General features: G+C 38.8%; 1 protein-coding gene and 1 non-coding gene across 2 annotated transcripts in view; one reads left to right on the forward strand and one right to left on the reverse strand.

The window, feature by feature from the left end:
* LOC119720840 (ras guanyl-releasing protein 3-like) overlaps positions 1-23,018 on the forward strand; it is a 60,748-nt gene that overhangs the window by 11,298 nt on the left and 26,432 nt on the right. Inside the window, exons 2-4 of the mRNA XM_038190701.1 lie at positions 8,248-8,382; positions 12,774-12,879; positions 13,767-13,877. Coding sequence (XP_038046629.1) covers positions 8,253-8,382; positions 12,774-12,879; positions 13,767-13,877 — 347 coding nt within the window. The 5' untranslated portion in view covers positions 8,248-8,252. The remainder of the gene's footprint in view (positions 1-8,247; positions 8,383-12,773; positions 12,880-13,766; positions 13,878-23,018) is intronic.
* Positions 15,809-15,880, reverse strand: Trnam-cau. Its single transcript has one exon. It is a non-coding gene; the product is annotated as a tRNA-Met (tRNA).

Consider the following 23,018-nt stretch of genomic DNA (forward strand, 5'->3'; position numbering starts at 1 on the left):
GCTGTGCAGGTCCATTCTGACCTGTTGTGGAAGACAGTTTGATGACGTAAATGTCGACGAGGGAATTACGTACAACGGCCCAGGGAGATCAGATTTTGACTCCACTCTATCTACTAGTCTGGTCTAGACCTACTGAATGATATATGCGTTCTGAATTTGTGATCATACACAGGGATTTTGTCATCAATGCATAGTTGGCTCATGATCGTGTGGAGTCGTCTGAAGCAACTTTATTTCAGTTGATAGAGCTGGATTGTCCACTCTTCATGACTTGATTTAATGCTGCCTGTAATGTAAATGCGGGTTTTTTTTGTCAATGTTTCCTTCGCCTCCAAAAAAAAATGGAAAGTTTTGCTTGATCCAAACAGTTTGTCTTCTGCACAAGTGAGATTAAGGAGAAATTTCAACAGGTCCCCAGTTGCACAGAAGGACAGTTATCCCATCTCATGAGTAATTTGTATGGCAGTACAGTACTCGCATTAGGCAGTGTGCATGCAACTAAAGCCGTGGGATACTTCAGTGATTCCTGCGACGACGCTGCTCAACAGTCTTCAGTGATCGACGGCCTGCGAGTGCAATGTGGGATGTATTCTAGGATCCAGGGGGAACAAATTTAAAGAGCCCCACAAGAGCATTGACTCTTTGCCGCATGGCTGGACACTCATTTGCCGCACGGGGACAAGAGTGTGAAGTGTGTTATTACTTGTGTTGGATGTTGTATGCTGATATTCAGGACAGGTGCTGATTTAAGCAGGCCGTGATAGGAACATCGATCAGTCTGGTTTTTTTTTCTCTCCCTGGCTGTTGGCACGTCCAGCACAACCACGCTGAAGCCACACATATGTAGGTAAGGCGCCTAGTACTCCTACTCTCTTCATGCTTTAGCTTTTACGTGAGTGGTTTTGTAAAACATTTGCAACCCTTATTTTTTATACATGATGCATGTACATGTACTTGTGAACCAATGTGCAAAACTACAATATATATGCAACAAAAAAAACTTCAAGTGATTTGTTTTATTTTAAGGCTTTCTTTCATATCCTCCATGAAATGCAGAGAATAATGTCAGCTTTTTAATGCTTTATAATTTGTATAAATCAAGAAGTTGATTGACGATAAATTTGTTAACATTTTTTTCTATGATTCTTTAATTTGGAGTGTATGTGCTTAATTATTATGACCCTCACCAAAATTATGCAATATTTCTGCAATTTTTTCCAGGGAAAATCGTGTCTGGTACGAATTTCATCAGTCATGTATTTTTGTCTTGATTTTATGTTATTTAACTAAATAGCAACTGTACTACATTGTATCACATTCTATTTATTCCCTAATGAATCCATAACATATAGTGTGCAATCAGGTGGTTGAAGTGCACCGTATAGGGCACTAATCTTTGATACCGGTATCTTGTATAACTCTAAACTGTGTTAAAATCAAAGATAAAGTCAAAGATAAGTAGGCGTACCAATACTGAAACTGTAAGTACATGCACGATACACAAAAAAAGTGTGTAAATATGTTAAAAATGACGTCATGGAAGTTTGTGATTTACTTTCCTAGCTTTTTTTTTTGTATTTTGATGTACACATACATGTACATGTAGCTTAATTGAGTGTGAACACTACAGATAAAAGGGCACAGTTTGAAATTCATTTACTCAGTGAATTGCATCATACCTACAAGAGTTAAAATTTTTTCAGTGGGCAATTTTCAGTGGGCAATGTTTAAAGCTTTTCGACCTGAGCAGTTCACAAACGATCATTTTGTTGTTGCTGTTAGATGCTTCAGTTTAGTTTGTACTTTGTTTTATGTGTTGGTGTCTCTTTGACATAGTAGATAATGTTCCTGATTGTAATTTGAAAATTCAAAACAGAAAACAACGGGCTGCTGAAGATGGCAATCGCTGCCCTGCTCTCTTCTGTCTTTGTCATTGTTGAGGGATACATATACGTACTAGTGAATGTATAGTGGCTTGTCATTTCATCCACTCAATAAATGCTGCTGAGGCCAAACACATTCTAATAAGGTAAATCTGTTATAAAGAAAGCTGAAGTGCACATACCGCAAACAGCTGAAAGTTCATGTATTATGCCTTAAGTAGTTTTAAATGGCTGTTAGCCGCCACACACCTTTCGGATTTTACCGGTTTACTGGATCCTCGGGCCATCGTACAGAGGTGTGCGCTGAACAATCGGACGAATCTGACCGTACACCACGGGATAGGATGAAATCAAACATGTTTGATTTTTTCGCATCCGACTTCACCAGATCCAGTGTCACCGGAAAGGTGTGTTGGCAGCACTTTGATTTCACCGGACGCAATATTTATATTAACCAATCAGAGTCACGAAGGAAGTAGTCACATGATTCAAAATTGACAGCTGCCATTTTGTCATCATGTGACTGGTCATAATGTGACTGCTCTTCACGTGACTGATTATAGAACAGAATCGGGCATGCGTGCGGGTTAACGTCGCGGTCTCCGCAACGGTGGGGAAAAAAATGTTTCGGTGATCCTGTGAACCGGTAAAATCGAAAAAATCACGATACAAATCGTGAAACGTAATGACTGTGTATAATTACATGTACTTAATTACAGCAATTGTAGCTGTTATTTGAACGTGTTAATGTATAAAGAATTTCACACTTATTTGGATCTTGAAAAGCAAGGATGCTTTTTCACAATTTTGAAATCTGATGCAATTGTGTCTTGGACAAAAAGTAATTTTCCTCTATTCTGACATTTGTGTAGGATTAATCGTTGTCAAGATTTTCATGTTTTAATGAAATTTTCCCTTAGGGGAAAAAAGGTCTTTTATATCCAGTCCGACATTGGTTTGTGTAAGATTAATCATTGTCAAGATTTCAATGTTGGGATGAAATTTTCTAATTGGCACTGTGTCCGTTATGGATGATCTGTCAAGTTTGAGCGATGAGGTTTTTGGCAGTGACAACTTTAACTAATTCAACATGCACACACTGGCATTGATTGTGTCTTATTAATATTCCGAGTTGTTGGACCATGGTTATTTGCGCATGAAGTAAATCTGTCGTAGCTTTTCTTAAGTTAAAAATATCACAGTTGATAAACAAAGTAGACAGAACAAAATGTCCCATTAGACAAACTCCCTAAAGAAAGAGCCATCTGAATCTGCTGACGTGGTTTGTCAGGCGATCAGCTTATGAAACTGGAGGATTGCGTGTACATGTACGTTCTGGGAAATGCTGATGCAATCCCAAAATCGTCACATACTGGAATATTCTTGGAGCAATTGCATTGGTAATGAGATAAAAATAGGAATAAATGAACTCACGCATATAGTCTTAAAAGGGAGCAATTCACAAACAGTGCACTAAGAAGCATTTGCCTTGAAGACACAAGACCCAACGGTCAACTTGCTACATACATACATTATGTAGATCGCAGTTAATATCTTCTGTTCCTAATCGGTTTACATTTAGTAAGCACTCAGTTGAGAGCAACATCTATTATTCTCGGGGAAAAAAATCCAAATTCCATCATGCACATGTACATTATACATGTACAGTATAGCCATAAAGACTGCTCAGTAGTCCTTGTATACTTTACAAACTTAATTACTGTTTGACAGTATCTACAAACGGAAGTTGACGTATTCTCATAATGCACTGTTGGTGAATCCAGATTTGTGCCGCCAATAGCAGCTTTTTGGGCACCGTGCATTGTAGATGCTTCAATTGTCTGCCCCTAGAAAAGTGATTAAGGGACTGAAGCTTCCAGAGAGCAAGCCAAGAAGACTCTGTGGATTAACCAAGAACCATGTCACAAAATCAGTCTACAGGTTCACATAATAGTTATTTGATGGTTTAAATGCTGGAGAAGACAACTTGGGAGCGGCATCTCTAAAAGAGAGGTGATTCTTAGACGAACCAGAAGTAGTAAACTCAGCGTTTCTGTCAGTATGCATCCAACCATTAGCTGAATGCCTAAACTATGGAGAAAGGTATTAAATAGATGAGAACCGGATTCATGCAGAATGACAAAGTGTGACAGGATGTAGTGAGAAAGTACAGTGCAGCCTGCGGCCAATTTCAAGGAATATGTTAAGACGTACGCTTCTTCGAAGAGTAACTCATCTTGATTCATAACCTAGTCCTACGGCTCGATTTCCCCAAACGTAAGATGGGCTCAGTGCGTCTTAACTAACATTAAAAGCCCCACAGCTGAGCTCATCTTAACTTGTACTTACGTGTAAGATTGGACTTATGGTCGTCTTAACTCACAAGTACTACATGTACATGCCTTTTAATTTGCATTTTGTCTTGGAAGAGTAAGTTGTCTTAAAGTCTTACCTGCCGTGGGATCAATTTCATCAAACGTAAGATGGGATCAATGAGTCCTTAGTTATTTAGCAACGCAGCTGAACTCATCTTAACTTATACTTGAGATCTGTTTTAGGGTAGTCTTATTATCTGATGATCTTAAAGCATTGCACTGCCTTCCAACTTTAAGTCACGCTGTAGCAGGTAGTCACATGTAGGAATATTTATAGCATCAGTATGTAATTTCAAGACTGCAGATAATTTAGATAATATATAACGTATGATTAGGATTCTGCTTCTAGTTAATTTGTGAAATAATACATTGCATGTTCTTTCTTAGCTCTTGAAAAAGAGTGATTAGCTGGGGAGTGTTGAGGTATAGTCAAAATAGGTTTGAACTCAGCAGTATCCTTACAGCATGTGCATTTTATAAATACTAAAAAATAATATAAAAAAAAATTATGCCAATGTTTGCGTTGTCTTTTCAACAGCCAATTTATTAAGTGATTGAACATTACACAAGCCATAAAAATGGGCGGTTTTATCACCCAATAAGTAACAATTGCTATTTAAACTGTATTTTAGATGCAACTTGCTTGTGATGTGATTAGTGAAATCGGTCGTAGGATCCAGCTTGCCACACGTCCTACTGGTAGTGTGGCAACTCGTCTTCAGTCCCAAGACGAGTTTGTGAATATAAATTAACCGTTGAAGGAAGTAATCCTCTCAGCATTGTTGAAAAATTTACCATATTCCTCTGTTCGCTGTCAGGTCTGACTTTGCACTATGTGAATCATTTATACATTATTACTCCCCTGAATTTTTAAAATGACAATGGCATTTCCTATCTTCCGGCTGTTGATTGATCTTCATTGTATGTAGTAATGCCCAACCTGACTATACATACATGTAATGCACAAGAGACAGACACAGTCCCTGTATAAACTTTACACTCTCGGGCAATATACGGTAATGCTAATTAGCCCTACATATACCTTTTCTAAACTTGATTGTTATTATAGCAAGTTTAATACTTGATATTTGTGATGAAATAGTAATGACATTGCTTTTCCCACTGGAGGGTGTACATTGTGCTAGTCTTGGACGTTCTAGCAGGGCAATTCACGATAGACGGTACAGCCTACACAGCAGTGGCATGCCCACGAACCTGACCTGGTCGGCGATCCGCTCGCAAAGAACGTCTTGGGAATCTTGCATTGCAATAGGGTATGACTTAATAGGCAAAATAAAGGCGCATGCGCAGTGGTGGAAACAAAAGAGCTGTTTTGAAAACCGTTTGTCAGGTGACATAACATACACGTACATGGATAGCGCTTCGAAAACTGCAGCAGTGCGTACCGAGACCAGACAAGCTATAATGCCACACAATTCTGCTCAGAATTTCCCGAGCAGAAATACAAGATTCCCAAGACATCCTTTGCGGCTTGTTAGCATGTGTGTTGCAGGAAAAGTGAATCGCTGGACAAACCGAGTACAGTCCAATAATCTGTGCACACTCTAACATTGCACCGCTAAGGAACCACTAACATCGTGCATGCTTCATACTTATCTTAATCAACCAACAGGTAGACATGCAAGTAACTCATTTCTAAAATAGATTTTATCATTCTATCATGTATTATTTGATGCAGATGATTCATTTGCCTCGGACAGGTTGAAAGGAAATCAGGATCATTTGGAAGATTTTTATTTTGTGCTTGATTTTAAATTCTTGTTACAACATGCAGTCGCCTCTTTGGGATACCGGTACTTCTCTCTTGTTGAGTGGTCGGGCACAACCCGACCACTCTCTATTAGTTACGATTAATCTTTCTTTTTTTTCCGTACAGCACGTTTCCTCGGGTTTTCTCCTAAACGGTTTATGATATGAACTTGTAACTTTCAATATATATCGATCCTCATCCGAAGTGGTGCATATTACTCTGATGTCATTATGACGTCATCGGGTGTCAAATTACAAGCGATTTTCGTTAAAACAATGACGATCTTCTGTCACCTATAACTCTTGAACAAAATGATCAATCATATGTTCCAACCTTGTAATCAGATAGACCATTATTTGATAAACATTTTATGTTGTGTATGTGAACTAGCTTGACCTTGTCTTCCGGTTCTACCGGAAGGTCAAATTTAGGTGAATTCAAAATGTAGACATTAGCCTGAAATCCAAACAAAGCACCGTTTCTTCCGAACGGTTTACGGTATGATCCTAAAACCTAGTGCGAACTTGTACCATGTTACGAAGATGTTATACATTTTGTTACGTCATCATGACGTCATCAGGTATCAAATTACAAGCGATTTAAGGGCAAATTTTGACAAAATAGTTTGCCCTATATCTTTTGAAGTAAATAGAGAATCGTGTTCGTTTTTTCCTGAGGTTGAAGACTATGCCGTGAGAAACATTTCGTGTTCCCGGACACAAAACCGCTTGACCTTCACTTCCGGTGTTACCGGAAGTGCAATAAAAACCGAATATAACTCAAAAGGGGAATCATTTTACTACACACATATAAATTATGAAAGTGTTTAGTGAGGATGCCAGATAAAAATGCAGTGTGATAACGACATCTTTCGAAAGGGCGCCCCCTAGCGACACATAAAACAGTGTTTGCTTTCTTTAAGTTGAAAACCATCCGTTCAAATTTTATCAAATCGCCCCTTGATATTCTTTGAATAACCACAAATAACTTGGCACGGTTTCAAATTCATGACGTCATCCAACCGGAAGTTACTTCTATGAGAATTTGAAAACTACCCGCATGTTAAGTCTATTTTATACCATTCGATCCATGTCGAATATCTTCGTAGCCCAAATAACGATATCCATTACAAGGTTCACTTTTTGCATGCTTCCAAATACTGTGACGTTATCAAACCGGAAGTTAGATGTTATGAAAACATACACTTATATTTTTCATATTTTCATACATTATTTATCTTCCGCACAATGAACATGTATCCACTCCGAACTAAATCAGTATTCACTTCCCTTTTTTGAATAATTATGTCATCAAGCCAGAAATAACTTAAATGTGTACATATAATGTTTACTGAATTTTATCACAAAATAATTGATTGTACTGTAAAGGATTTAATTTTTGATCCTTTGTTCTTACATAAAAATATTCATAACTTAACTCGGCAGTGTTTAATGAAAAAATTGCCTGCCCGACCACTCTGTGTTTGTAACAACAAACGTGAACCTCTAGTTTTTGTCTGTAATTGATGTCTGAGGCCTTGTGTGTGTGAGGTCATTAATATTTAATGCATTTGTTTCATTGCTGGTGTTTTTGTTTGTCTTTTTTTACGATGAGGAAAGGATTTTAGTCATTCTCTCATTCACTTCCTGAAACAGTGAATCTCTTCTTATCATTTCACTTTTTTTTCTGTTCCTCTCGTGTTTCTATAGCCCTTTACCCTGAGCGGCTTTCTGTCGTGTAATGGGTGACTTCCATTAAAAAATAATAAAAAAAAAAACACCAATAACACCAAAAACAGTATCAAGATAAATTATCATGACATGGTGTCACAAGATATTTTGAAAAACAGTATTGCTTTAGATAAAAAAAAAATGCAGATTTTACAGATTGTCCAATTCTGAAATTAAACTACAGGTGTCTCCGACAAAAGCTTAAGGTGACCATTTACGATTCCGAGTTCCAGTGGTAAATGATCGTGGAAAGTCCAACTGGGATGACTTTCAAACACTAAATGAAGGCAACGTGCCTTTCAATATTACATTACAGGAAGTTTTCCTGCATGATGAAAACTACTAACATCTTTTATTTGAATATCCCGTCCTTCCATGATAATTTCTTAAGGAAATGCGAAAGATCACTTTAAGCTCTCATAGTCTCCATCAGCCGAGATCCGCATACTTGTACAATAAGTGGTATTGATATTTTCCTGTCTCAACAGAAACAATGAGTCAAGAAGCCAGTAGCCCACGGCGTCGGAAGTTAGGGTCTTCCTCAGAGCCTCCAGACGATGATAAAGTCTCAGTCAAAGCAGTGCCAATGGACAGACTTGCAGATTTAGTTGTAGAATGCTTTGGTAAGTATTATATCTAACTATAATTCCAGGAACCTCTGTGTGTCTGTATGTCTGTCTGTACTTTGATTATCTCTAGAACCAAGCACTGTATGAAGTTGACAATCGGCAGGTGTATTGCTCAGCACCCAAGCATGTGCAGTGTCAAGTTTGAAGTTGTTTGGATCAGCGGTTCTCAAACAAGCTGCAAAAAAAACCCAGCACTTTCGGAGGCCTACACCATACAAACATATACAGACCGCGCCACGCACTGCTGCACATTTTGAACGGGCACTGCACTATTATTTTCAATTTCAATTTCAATAACATTTACTTCCATCAAAAGCAAAGTAAAAGCATCATGACAACAATAGTTATATTAAGATATGATGGAGGCATGATTTAAAAAAACCACAGCTTCTATGGGCGTGCCTATACTTAAATGCAAAACTGTAACAAAGAATAAAGAAAAACAGACAAACCAATAGACAAGGGCAAATGAAACACAAACAATAACCAAGGATGGACTGATGAACATACAGACAACAGAGGTCAAAGATGTATAATAATGAGACTAAATAAGTATTAGGAGGAAATAGGGAGCAAAATAGCTGGGGGACGGAAAAAGAGGAATTTACTATGCTATACTTCATAATTACAGTAAGCAATTAGATATTAAAAAAAAATTAATCTATCAAAATTAAGGATAAAATGCATAGTAAAAGCAAGACTGAGGGAGGCGGGAAAGCAATTTTACTCGTCACCAAATGTTCTGTCCACCCATCAGGAAAACAAATGCATCAAAACAAAAACACCAACTAAAAATAAACAACCCCAAAACACAATCTTAACAGCTGTACAGGTGTCCACATGAAAAAAATTATAACGGTTATAAAAGATAAAATAGGGGGAAAAATCAGCATTCAAAATAGTGTTAATTGCACTTAAATCCACTATTCTCCCCTATCTTGAATCAAGAAGGAAACTGTTGGCTGCTGTTTGAAAGGAAATTAAGGGGAACGATTTCATTGCAATTCAGGACCATGTTATGCAGACGCCTAACTAATGTTTTTTTTTGTGTAATCCCATTTGCAATCCCTTTCGACTATGATTTTTGCAAAGTTGAAACTGGGCATGCTTAAGTCACTCATGATTCAATCCTTTGCTACATGTACAAGTACATTATCCAGGCATGCAACTTTTCCTCGGATCAGCTGATTTCCTTGTTTTTCACTTCAGACTTTTGCCATTTAAAATTGAAAAAAAAAAACACTGTACAAAGTCCTGTAAAGATTAGAATTTCCTCATTTTTTGTTAATTCCAAGTTGCATGCCTGATTATCGCAAAATGTAATAAACACATCCCCATAATTAAAATTAGTTCATTCCTGTGCATTTTGGGTACTAGATATTTCCTGGCACTTTTAACCTATTTGTTTTGCTCACGGTGGCCCTCAAAAAAATTTGCTTGGCCTAAAATCTGCTCAGTCTTTAATCATTCCGTCTAAGGACAGGAAATAGGTTTGATGCCAGTTTTTTTATTAAATTTCGTTGGCTGGCCGCAATCTGCCTAATGAAATTAGAAAATGGCTTCGGATTTTATTACTGGTCAGACATTTAGGAAATTGGCACTCGCCCCGAGAAGGTTACATTGCGCTGACAGTAAATATATATATACATGTACATTTGTACACCACGATACAAGAGTGTAATTATGGAGGCAGCTTAATTCTAATAATAATATTTAGCACTTTTTTTCTACATTCTTGTAATACCACAGAGCACTTTACATAAATTACAAGATGCTTCAAAACAATAACACGAAGAACAATCCAAAAATAGCCTACTTCCTTTTTTCTCTTTCTTTTTTTGACTAGTTGCATTATTTATTCATCTATGGCATTATCTATTTTTTTAATCTCCCAGTATTCCTCAATATTTATATTCATCCCATGTGCATTGTATTCATGTATGTCCAATTGTTAGTCTGACTCCGTATTTGATGAGACATGTCCGTTGTTGTTTTTTTGTCAAGGCATCTCCGTATAAGCCCCTAGCTTTGGAAGATGCCTCCATAATTGGCTTTTCTATTTATTGTTTTTTTCTTCCTGATCTATCCTAGTACTATTAATATTATTTATGACTTGTTTTATTGTTTTATAAAAATTGTGGCATTATGGAAATAAATGTTGATTGAATTGAATTGAATTGAAGAACTGAAATATATGGCCACAAAAATGCACTCATGATTGAAATTAATCACACAAGATGATTTTAAAAATCCATTAAAAAGGCACTAGTTTATACACTGTACTGACCTGTAATATTTTGGGAAATTTAGGGAATGCCATTTATCAAAGTATTGCTCTTCCACATTATGGGATCAAGCAGGAGTGTCTTATAGACGTGCACATGTTGGACAAGAATTTTTAAGTGGCCAAGATCAAATGCATATATATTTAGTATTCATAAATACCTAAGACAGTTTATGCATTCCTATTGGTCGAGAGCCCATCATGTGGCCGGTCTTAAACGGATGATAAAGACATGGCTAGCTGGTCTTAAACACTCTTCCAATTTCCAGTGTCACATGAAATTTGGACTCCCATGAAATCCGGTGCCTTTTAATGTTTCATTGGTTGAACTTTCACATTCCTCACGTATGCATGCGCAATCTACCAGTGAATCAGTATTTCATAGTCCGAAATTCACACTACACCAGCCCAGCTGCGTTTTGCGCGACATCGCGCAGTACGCGCGACGCGCACGCCAATGTCCTTATAAGGTAACGAGTTGTAGAGGGGCATTCCACATTAAAGTCAGAGGGGTGTTTCGTAAAACATGAAGTAAAATTGTTGAACAAAATGGTTGGTTAGTCTCGTTTTTGACTTGTTTTGATTTTTGGACCGAAATAATTTGGTTTTTTGACCGGAAAAGGTATTTATGAATGGGAATAAATATGTATTCGGTCGGTTTTAAACACTTTGTTTAAGACCAATGGGAGTCTGGACTCCTACCAGTCTTAAACAGAGTGTTATAATACCTCCCGAACACACATTTATTCCCTTATCAAAGATCGAATGCTGTGTATTTTTTTTTGTGAGTGTTGCCCATTTAAACCTACGTGTACATGTACATGTACACCCCAAATTGGGGTAAAAAAAAGTGCCAAATGAGATAATAACATAGTAACTTCAATGTCATACTCAAATATAAGAGCTGTTGTGAATGCTGGTTGTTGTTTTTTAAATCTTACTCAGCCCTAATAACGTGTAGGCCTTTCATAACATGTTATGTTCACAAATAATTTCCAGACGATAACATTTATACATTTATCACTCAGTGACAAATATTTTGCGTGACTGTGCATCTTCGCACAGCAGCGAGAGCATGTGTGCATGCGCTGACGTCAATCAGATATTGTTTTAGCCCAGCTAATTAAAGTTCCCATATAGGCAGAGATTTTTAGCTGGGGCCATGCAAAGCGACAAGGTATTGGGGGTAAACATAACAGCCAATTTAGTCCGTCCCTGGTGTGTTGATAACCTAGCCTAGATAACCTGTCTTGAAGGGGATTGATTTTAATTTGGGTCTTTGTTGATCGGATTTCACAGATGCCGAGGATTTCACAAATATTACTGTATGGTCTGTTGCGAATGCCTTTTCTAAGTGCTCAGGGAAGACACACATCGGTTAAATTGCAAGCTTTCGTCAGGACTGATGTATGTTTATCTTCTCAAATGAAAAGAGACAAGAGGCCACACTTAAGTGGTGCAAATATAGCCACAATGTAGTAAGGGCTGTATGCATTAATTTCAGTCGATTACAGGCCACGTGGAAGGACCAACTCAATTCAGTAGCAAACGTAAGAGAGTACAACTTCTAAGAGGCAGAAAAACTAGGGGGGAAAGTGATTTGCTCTGATTTTCCAATAACCTGTAAGAAATGGCAGCGTGTCTGTTGGATAGTTCTTAAGCTTTTTAGTTTATAGCGATCTGTATTGGTTACCGAGGATCATCTACTCATTTTGTTTATACCCAAAATAATTCAAATTTCAGTGATACATTCCTAGCTTTATTTGGGAGGTAATCAGCCAGGAAAACAAAGGTGTAAGCTGTAAAGAGGCTTTCTCCTGGATGGGATTATTAAATTATTTCAATACATTCAATACCTGATGGTGTTTTGGTAAATGAATAATTTTTCCCCCCTTTTAAATTGATCTGAAAGCTTTACTGACCCATTCGGTGTGAAGATTGAGTTCATTCCATCCTGTGTCAAAACAAGAAATTCATGGCCTGAAAGTCACCCTCAATACAGCGAGTCATCACGGTTTCCTTGGCTTGAGGGTCTGGCTGTGTAAAAAGCACGGCCTAACACTTTATCACAATTGTTGTCTGATATTTTTTTTCTCTCCAGATGAAGATGGGAGCCTAGTAGAGGACTCCACCTTCCCCAAGGTAGTGTTCCGGATGCACAAGTGGTTCACCTCATCCAAAGAGATTGCCGCTCAGTTCCTGGACCTATATCCTTTTGAGACATTTTCTTTTCTAGCCTGTTTTTGTTATCATATCAAACCATCTCCTTTTGTTTGTACCTGGGGGATTTACTTGGCCTCGGGATGCAGGTTTTGCATAATAGCTGGGATGCATGGAGAATGGGACCGCCTACAGAAAGATAAGATTAAGGGATAATAACAGTGTGTAGGTCATATCTACTCAGGCTGTCCGTATACTTGCCTCACCTTTTGCTGTTTTTTTTTTCTTGCATTGCCTTGACGGTTTTGTTACTTTGAAATTTGAGGTATTTTGTGCAATTAATGCTACAAATTCTTTGTAGGAGAAATGCACCAGGACATTTGTGTATGCTGACATTTTGCCTGTGTATTTATGTATGCAGGCAGAATGCATGTGTCATTTAAAACTGAAGATTTCATTTTGAGTGCTGAAATGTGTCAAATAATTTTCAGTGTTAATTCATCTTTGCTAACAAGTTTATATATTTCATGTCTGGTTTTCAAATTTAAGCCCATAAATCTAAGTTTAATGGTCTGTGCAACGTTGGATTTGGTCCTCTACTTCGACTGCAAAAGTAACTCTATCAGTCTGAGGCAACCAGATGGCATAAATATCAGATTCTAAATTACAAGTTTTTTTCTGGAGATGTCTCATTTAACACAGAGATGATCAAGATTCCAGCTTAGTCGGAAGTGCAGATTGTAATGGGCAAGTGCATTGCCTATTACTCCTTGTACTTTCCGAAACCACCCAAGCACTCTATGGTTTGTAGATTACTCAGGGAATAAATGCAATGTAATACAATGTAATACAAGTGCTAATGGGTTGACAAAATTTCAGCGATAAGTTTGCATGCATTCCAAGTTCTTGATTAGCCTCCCTGACTCCACCACACATACAAACAGTGCAATAGCTCCCTGTGTGCCATACCAGTATGTACGCACAGACCGGATGTTGCCAACTGTCAACTCAACAAGTACAAGAGAAGAATCTGCCATGCGCTCAGGTAGGTACAAACCGGGTTTTAATTTTGCCCAATTAACAACAAAGAACAACAGTGATAGAAAAACTGTGGTTATTGATAGTTGGACAACCTCAATTATTACAAGTAAAGTTTGGTTCCTTTTTCACGCCGAAGCCCAAAACGAAGCAAGTTCAATGTCAGGAAACAGTCGCTGTGAACTTCACTGGAGCTGAAATGTGCTCATATCTTGTGCGAATTTCCAGTGTGAATACTTTTCTTGACGTCACAAATTTGCATTCACTTTCACGCTCGCTTTCGAGTTGAGTAGGAATCACTAGTCAGGCAGTTTGGTGCAAAATATGATAGAATTGTTCATTTAATGATAAAAACATGAAAGTTGGCACACATGTAGAACATGCCCTAGAGAAACTTCTTAGCTATAGGGCCATCACAGATTTGTACTGTGAAAAAGTATAGGTAGATTAACAAGCAATTTTCAAAATTTTCAAAATGGCTGTCATTGCTTGCTATCCTGCCTATATTTTTTCAAAGGACAAATCTGTGATGGCCCTATAGCCAAATACATACTCTGACTGTGTGCCAAATTTCATGATTTTATCATCAAATGTACAATCCCGTCACCAATCTGCCGTACAACACCCCTACTGTTGGAATGGTCCAGTTGTTGGACTGACACGGACTTGTCTTAGATTGTATTTGATGAGGTTTATTACTTCTCAAATCATGCAGTACAGGTCGAGATCCCTTTCATTTTTTTCCTAAATGATTCTTTCTGCATTTGAAACCTTTCATCTTCAATCAGTGGGGGGGGGGGGGGAATTAATTTCTTATCAAAATGCAGGAAGCTGTCATGAATCTAGAGCCCCGTCTCTTTGTTCTGATCTGAAAGTGCTCTTGTGATAAGTGCCTCATTTGGACTTCCTGTGTGTTCTACCTTACCACATTGGTAATAAAAAACAAAACAAAGAAAGGCCATATTTTCATTACGTCCTGCACGGTTGTGAAAAAAAATTGGCCCGTGTCGAGTTTCTATTCGTTACAGAAGTCATTTCCTGTGCTGGCAGCTTACTGGCTTTGGTGCGATATCCCTGCTCAGTCCTTTACGCTCAGTTCCACTTGGATTCGGTTTCACATTGAGACTTGGGAGTCCAAATCACTTTCTTTCATTCGGGGAAAGAAAACTGAATGAAATATGGCACAGCCTAGCTGTGTTAAAATTTTTTAAGGTCGAATCTGACGACAGTCATACATTTTCTGTACTATCTCTTCCAGATGAGTTTGGGATTGCTCAGTGTACAGGGGGAATTTAGCATGTTGAGCATTCGGCCTGAATGAAACAACTCTTTGTTCCTCTCCAAAAATTTTCTTAAGACTGGAAAATGTTTCTTGAAATTATCAAAACCCTATTCAAATCAAATTTGATAGTGTACTTACCTAAAAAATCAAATATTGAATATAAAGAAGTAGACATCATTTGGCAATGTTAGTGGTTGGGAATTTCTACTCAAGTTTAACATTTTGGTTTTTATAAGCATTTTGTGCAGTAGCAGCTTAAAACAGTTGACCTGGTTAGTAGTATTTATAGTTCTCAGTGCAGACACTTAATTAGTAACAACAAATCTGTGGTTGCAAGTGCAATTATCCAAGCGAGAAATCGTATCCAGGGTGAAAAGCTTTTAGACTAAACAAAACTGTTTTTTGGCTAATAATGTACAAGTTATGTACACGTAAAGGGGGACGAACATGTGTTCACAGGAACAGAGTGCCCATCTCTTTTTCGAAGCGATTTGGCCAGACTTGAGTCCATGAAATGCTGCTGTGGGGGGATCGCCACACTTCCTCCACAGTGAGTCTGTTACCTTCCCAGCGTTGAATAATGCCGGTACCCATTTAACACCTGGGTTGAGAGGAGTAATTGAGGTAAAGCGCCTTACTCAAGGACACAACACGCATGGCCGGGGCGGGGCTCGAACCCACATCTCACGATCATGAATCCTGTGTCCTACCACTAGACTACACGTGCCCACGTGTTGTACAGTATGTGTACCTGTACATTGCTTGATCAGTGCCTACATGTAGCTGGTTCTCATTATTTTTGCTAATTGGAAAGATTGCGTACTGAGCTGATAAACATGAAATTGGGCCCAGGTGTGACCTGGGGCCTGTTAGCCGTGTGCTGCAAAACCAACTAATCAGAGTCCTGGTGTGACCTGGACCCTGTTAGCCGTGTGCTGTGAAACCAACTAATCAGAGTCCAGGTGTGACCTGGACCCTGTTAGCCGTGTGCTGCGAAACCAACTAATCAGAGTCCAGGTGTGACCTGGACCCTGTTAGCCGTGTGCTGCGAAACCAACTAATCAGAGTCCAGGTGTGACCTGGACCCTGTTAGCCGTGTGCTGCGAAACCAACTAATCAGAGTCCAGGTGTGACCTGGACCCTGTTAGCCGTGTGCTGCGAAACCAACTAATCAGAGTCCAGGTGTGACCTGGACCCTGTTAGCCGTGTGCTGCGAAACCAACTAATCAGAGTCCAGGTGTGACCTGGACCCTGTTAGCCGTGTGCTGCAAAACCAACTAATCAGAGTCCAGGTGTGACCTGGACCCTGTTAGCCGTGTGCTGCGAAACCAACTAATCAGAGTCCAGGTGTGACCTGGACCCTGTTAGCCGTGTGCTGCGAAACCAACTAATCAGAGTCCAGGTGTGACCTGGACCCTGTTAGCCGTGTGCTGCGAAACCAACTAATCAGAGTCCAGGTGTGACCTGGACCCTGTTAGCCGTGTGCTGCGAAACCAACTAATCAGAGTCCAGGTGTGACCTGGACCCTGTTAGCCGTGTGCTGCGAAACCAACTAATCAGAGTCCAGGTGTGACCTGGACCCTGTTAGCCGTGTGCTGCGAAACCAACTAATCAGAGTCCAGGTGTGACCTGGACCCTGTTAGCCGTGTGCTGCGAAACCAACTAATCAGAGTCCAGGTGTGACCTGGACCCTGTTAGCCGTGTGCTGCGATACCAACTAATCAGAGTCCAGGTGTGACCTGGACCCTGTTAGCCGTGTGCTGCAAAACCAACTAATCAGAGTCCAGGTGTGACCTGGACCCTGTTAGCCGTGTGCTGCGAAACCAACTAATCAGAGTCCAGGTGTGACCTGGACCCTGTTAGCCGTGTGCTGCGAAACCAACTAATCAGAGTCCAGGTTTGACCTGGGCCCTGTTAGCCGTGTGCTGCGAAACCAACTAATCAGAGTCCAGGTGTGACCTGGACCCTGTTAGCCGTGTGCTGCGAAACCAACTAATCAGAGTCCAGGTGTGACCTGGACCCTGTTAGCCGTGTGCTGCGAAACCAACTAATCAGAGTCCAGGTATGACCTGGACCCTGTTAGCCGTGTGCTGCGATACCAACTAATCAGAGTCCAGGTGTGACCTGGACCCTGTTAGCCGTGTGCTGCAAAACCAACTAATCAGAGTCCAGGTGTGACCTGGACCCTGTTAGCCGTGTGCTGCGAAACCAACTAATCAGAGTCCAGGTGTGACCTGGACCCTGTTAGCCGTGTGCTGCGAAACCAACTAATCAGAGTCCAGGTTTGACCTGGGCCCTGTTAGCCGTGTGCTGCGAAACCAACTAATCAGAGTCCAGGTGTGACCTGGACCCTGTTAGCCGTGTGCTGCGAAACCAACTAATCAGAGTCCAGGTGTGACCTGGACCCTGTTAGCCGTGTGCTGCGAAACCAACTAATTAGAGTCCAGGTGTGACCTGGACCCTGTTAGCCGTGTGCTGCGAAACCAAGTAATCAGCGGGAAATGGAAGCTATATCCTTGCTTTTTGTTCAGTACCAGTCATCACAGATCTGTCCAAGCACAGTCCAAGGGAGTCACGGCCATAAATTACTGGTCCACAGGTGATGGCTGATTTGACTGCCTCCAGACCCAAGGCAGAGGGAAGTACATGTCAAAAATCAGCCAACTCTGATGAGGGACCAGTAGCGTATCCAGCTTTTGATGTGAGGGGGTGCAACCGCACATCCACGCCGAAATGTAGACATTTTTTTTTTCTCTGGACACTTGGCCTCTGTAAAATCAAGGGGGGGGGGGGGGGGGGGGGCTGGTACCCATCTTCCAAATGGGGCCACTCTTCAAAACTGACCATTATTATGCATACTGCAAATATTATATGCCCATTTTCACGGCGCATTGTAATGGTTTTTGAGCGAGTTTTCTTTTTTAGGATTTGGGATTGATTTCAGAACTCTCTAACCATTTATTGAAATAATTGCTGACAAAAAAAATACTTGTCAAAACAATCCGCCAGGTGGAAAAGTGCCCCCCCCCCCCTGGATACGCCACTGTGAGGAACTAGTAATTTCACAATTCTTCCCCCGAAAGTAAACCATGTTGTTTTTGTTGTATTAGACTCTATAGACTTAGTTTTGCAATTAAACTTGAAGTGGGCCCAAATTCCACAGGAAATCCCTCTCGTTACGAAAGAAAAGCTCCCTTTCTGCTTTACCATTTGTAAACCTCCTTTTCTTCGGCCTGGTGGTTATTGAGTGATCTGGTACGACCCAATCACTTTTTTTCCGGACAATAATGCCCTTGCGGGTTTTCTCCTAAACGGTTTATGGTATATGAACTTGTAACTTTCAACATATATCAACCTTGATCCGAGTGGTGCATGCATGTAATACTCTGACGTTATGATGACATCGTCGGGTATCAGTTAACAAGCGATTTTTGTTCAAAATATGACCATATACTGTCAATTATAACTCATGAACAAAATGAACGATCACGTTCATACTTTGTAATCTGATGGACCATTCCTTGATAAACATTTTTGATTAACAAAGTCAAAGTCGTTTGACCTTTCTTTCTGGGGCTACCGGAAGGTCACGGTTGGGTGAATTCAAAATATAGAAATGAGCCTCAAATCAAAACAAACTTCCAAACAGTTGGCGTGGTGAAAATAAAACCGGGTTTGAACTTGCATGGACCCTGGTCCGAAGATGTTATAAATTCTGTGACGCCATCATGACGTCATCATGTATCAAAATACAAGCGATTTAACCCTAACTCCCTAGGGGGTATGCAAAATCGTATTGAAATTGGAGGATTCAGGACTGTTAGGGATTGCTATGGGCCAAATTTGACAAAATAGTACTGTATCTTTTGAATTAAATAGAGCTGCGTGTTTGTTTTTCGTAAGGTAGTAGACGGTGCCTTTTGAACTGGTGGCTCATCAAACCGGAAATAACTGTGTGCGTAAAAATAAAATGTACTGACATTTTTCAAACTCAAAAAAGACACATTTTTGTTTTCAATTAAATGAATGGTTTTTACTGCAAAGGCTGAAATTCATGATCCTTTTTCTGTTCTGGCAAAAAATATTCACAACTGCATAATCTGTTTTACTTTGTTTTCTTTCATGAGTGAAAACAAAGCAAGGGATTGTACAAAGACTGGTGATTGATGAGAGACAGATTGTATGAGAGACAGATGGATGACAGACAGATTGATGACAAACAGATTGTATAGCAACAGTTCGAAAACCCTGACATTTAAAACTCAGTCATGGGGATTTCGGAGCAAATCCTCATATACATGTTATTCCCCAATGGCCATTGAACATTATGTATGAGTTAGTCATGCTATGCCAGTTTCTTTAAAACCAGTATCAATACCAGTATGCACATCCATTTGCATGTAAGCTTGTGTAATGTTTTCGAAAAAAGATCGAAAATTTTTAACATTGACTATCTGAATCAAACCCTTATCTGTTGCACTCATCAGCATGTATTTTGCTTGGGCAACCTAGAAAGAACATTGTCTTTCAAAATAAAATTCCTAAGTATAGTACAGCATTTTTGATGTTTCCTTTGTTGTATAGTAGTTTGATTGCAAAGCTTTCGGTGTAGATACATTCCTAACAATGTCAAAGATTTAATAACAAGTGGATTTTTTCCTTTCTTTTTACAATATGATCCAGAAATTTCGGTGTGTTTTGTTGAATGTTGTAGACAAATGTTGTGTCTTGTTAAAATGAGGAATAGATTTTAAATTCTGTTACATCAGCTGAGCATATTTTAATACAATATAACTTTGCTTTAAAGTTCTTGGAAGATCTAGATCGAAAGGAGACAAAAAATGCATGTCCGAATATATACATGTCTATCTCGCAGTGAAGCCAAACCAGAACCACCAGTCGACTCCGTCGATATATTCAGTACTATTCTTTCATTATTTGAGTTGGAATGAACAGAAATGTCAAACATAATAATTTCTCATAGTCTAATAGTTGTGTTTATTTTTACATTTTAAAAAAAAATAAATGAACACATGTGGCTTCTAAAAGGGTAATGACATGAAGTATCATATGCAAACATTGTGAGTGACATTTATTGGTTTCAAATATGCATTATATTTTGAATCCCAAGTTATCCAGCACTCCAACATGTCCCAAGCATACACCACTTTATTTATCCATTGTCAGTTTATTTTAGGTGATTACACTTTGAGAAATAATCTTCTTCTTTTCTAAGGTAGGTTACATCATTTGTCATTTGTGCATTTTTTCGTTTGTTTGAAGCAACAAAAGTGCTCAAAATCTAAAGAAGGGTGCTTAACAACTAACCTGATGAAGTTTCAGCTCATTGAATGCTGTATATTCCGAGAAAACAATATTCTAGTATCTTGATTTCATTTCAAAAGTTGCCGACTCATGTTTTGAATTGCGCCCAAAATCAGCGTCCAGGACAATTTCTCATTCAGTCGATTGCAGCTACGCGATGTCACGCACTAGCTGAACGGACAAATAATAGCAAACGGACGCGCGTATGCGTCGTGTCAACGCTTGCGCGCACTCATTAAAAAATTAAAAAATGAACTACTAACGGAAATTTCCAAAAATGCGTCTTTAGACACATCATTGGAAACAACCTTCTTTTATTGTTTTCCTCAAAATGACAGCTTGCCAGAAATAATAATTTCACAGGGAGTTTTGTACCATTACCATCTTTAATCCAAGTGTGCTTTAAAGCAATAATTTTGTCAGTTACTTTTTGGATAGCTGCAAATGATGTACTCTACCTTTAATCACTGACTTGACATTTTAAAAACTAATCTTTTGCTGCCCTGCAGTGAGATCAACTTGTGTTTCCACGTAGTGGTCACATTTCTGACATGTACATCATGCGCAATTGGCATAAAACAATAATATTGTTGTCCACTGTTCTGTTCATAATGGTGCACAAACGTTTTTAGAAATACATTTTTACATTTGTTAGTTACAGCAATCTTTTTCTGCCCTGCAGGCAAGATTAACTAATATGCCCAGTGGGGACATTTCTGCTTACATACAAACACCATGTGCAGTTGACATGAAAGAATTGTAATTTTGTCTACTCTTTTGTTAATAATGCTTCTAATTTTTTTAGAAATACTCTTTTGTAATTACTGACTTGACATTTTAAAGAAATCTAATGTAGGCCTGCAGGCAAGATCAACTAGTCTGTCCAGTGGTGACATTTCTGCCTACGTACATGTAGGTACATCATGCACATTTCAACCAAAACATTATAGCTTTGTCTGCTCCTTTGTTAAAAATGCTGCACAATGTATACACTTTTTTTATCACCGACTTGACATTTGAATGAAATCTAACACAGGCCTGCATGTCCAGTGGTGACATTACTGCCTACGTGTGTACATTATGTACGATTGACATAAAAACAATTATAATTTCGTCTACTGTCTTGTTACTAATGGTCAAAAAATAAATACACTTTTTTTATCACTGACTTGACATTTTAAAGGAGTCTAAAGCAGGCCTGCATACCAGATCAACTAGTGTGGCCACTGGTCGCATTTCTGCCTACTTACGTACATCATGCACAGTTGACATATAACAATAATAATTTTAATTACGGGAAATGGGTCATTTGGGAGACATTCCCGTAGACAATTTTTCCATCTTTAATGTGACCTTACCCCAATTTGACCTTATCCTACCCCCACGAATTTCTGTATATATTTATGTTTTGGACGCAATCAATCTAGCCTATTTGTTGACGGTAAAATGTTGCCTCTAAATAGGAGCTGTGACATTAGGGAGACATTGAAATGTCTCCCTAATGTCTGGTGTCTTCCTAAGGTATAGGCCTAACTAATGACGACAAAGTTACCATTAACAGGTATGTTGTCTACTCTTTTGTTAATAATGGTATATTTACAAGTGTTGTTTATTTCCATAGCTGGTTTGTGCACTCTGTATCCATAGTACCAAAACCCACGTTGTAGTCGGACACTCAATATTATGAAAAATGGAAAAAATTCTGTTGATTTTTTTTTTTTTTTTTTTTTTTAATTTACCCGTTGCGGATGTCATACATTTTTGTTTCCCCGGTGATACAAATTAATGCATTGAAATTCATAATTCTGATCAAGTGTGCATGTCCATGCCCACCTATTAATTGCAATCTGGTTACATTATATTGGCAAATAATGTTCCGCAAGAACCATTCTCATTAATGTTCAGGAGATTTATTGCCATGGCAATATAGGGATTTTTTTCCCCGCATAACTCAGCCCAATCAGTGTCACTCAGTGATAATTGTATGTTTGGATGCCTGCAGGGACACGTAAAATAACACTTTGCTTTCACATTTTGCAATTACAGTTGATGAATGATAAGTGGGGAGAGGTATTTTACATGGACTAATGTGACAGGATATTTGTTGTGTTTGTTTGTTTGTTTTTTCTTTTCATTTTTGGCTCGTTTGATGAAGAACAAATGTTTATTTCAAAATGACACTTAAAGTGCTAATGTCCGTATCGTTCTCAAAAATTATTTTTCAGGATTGATAAGTGGGAGAAGAAACAATGATACATACATTTTTGTTATAAGTTACTCTTAAGTGCAAGATTAAAAAGGCTCTTCTCACATTTAAGTTCCATGTTACCGGTTCGGTTAGAGACGTCATTTGTTGAAAGCGTATTGACTTTGAAATGTTATTAATAGATGTGTCAAGCCTGTATGTTCTACATGTTATGCAGGGGCGCTCATCACTGTTTTGAATTTCTCTTAGTTTTCCCGGCTATGTTATAAATTAATGTTTATCATTCAATTTCACCATTTCTATTATTCAAATTCGTCCATCAACATCAATTAAGT

Source organism: Patiria miniata, unplaced genomic scaffold, assembly GCF_015706575.1.
Source record: "Patiria miniata isolate m_02_andy unplaced genomic scaffold, ASM1570657v1 HiC_scaffold_13, whole genome shotgun sequence".
Taxonomy (NCBI): domain Eukaryota; kingdom Metazoa; phylum Echinodermata; class Asteroidea; order Valvatida; family Asterinidae; genus Patiria; species Patiria miniata.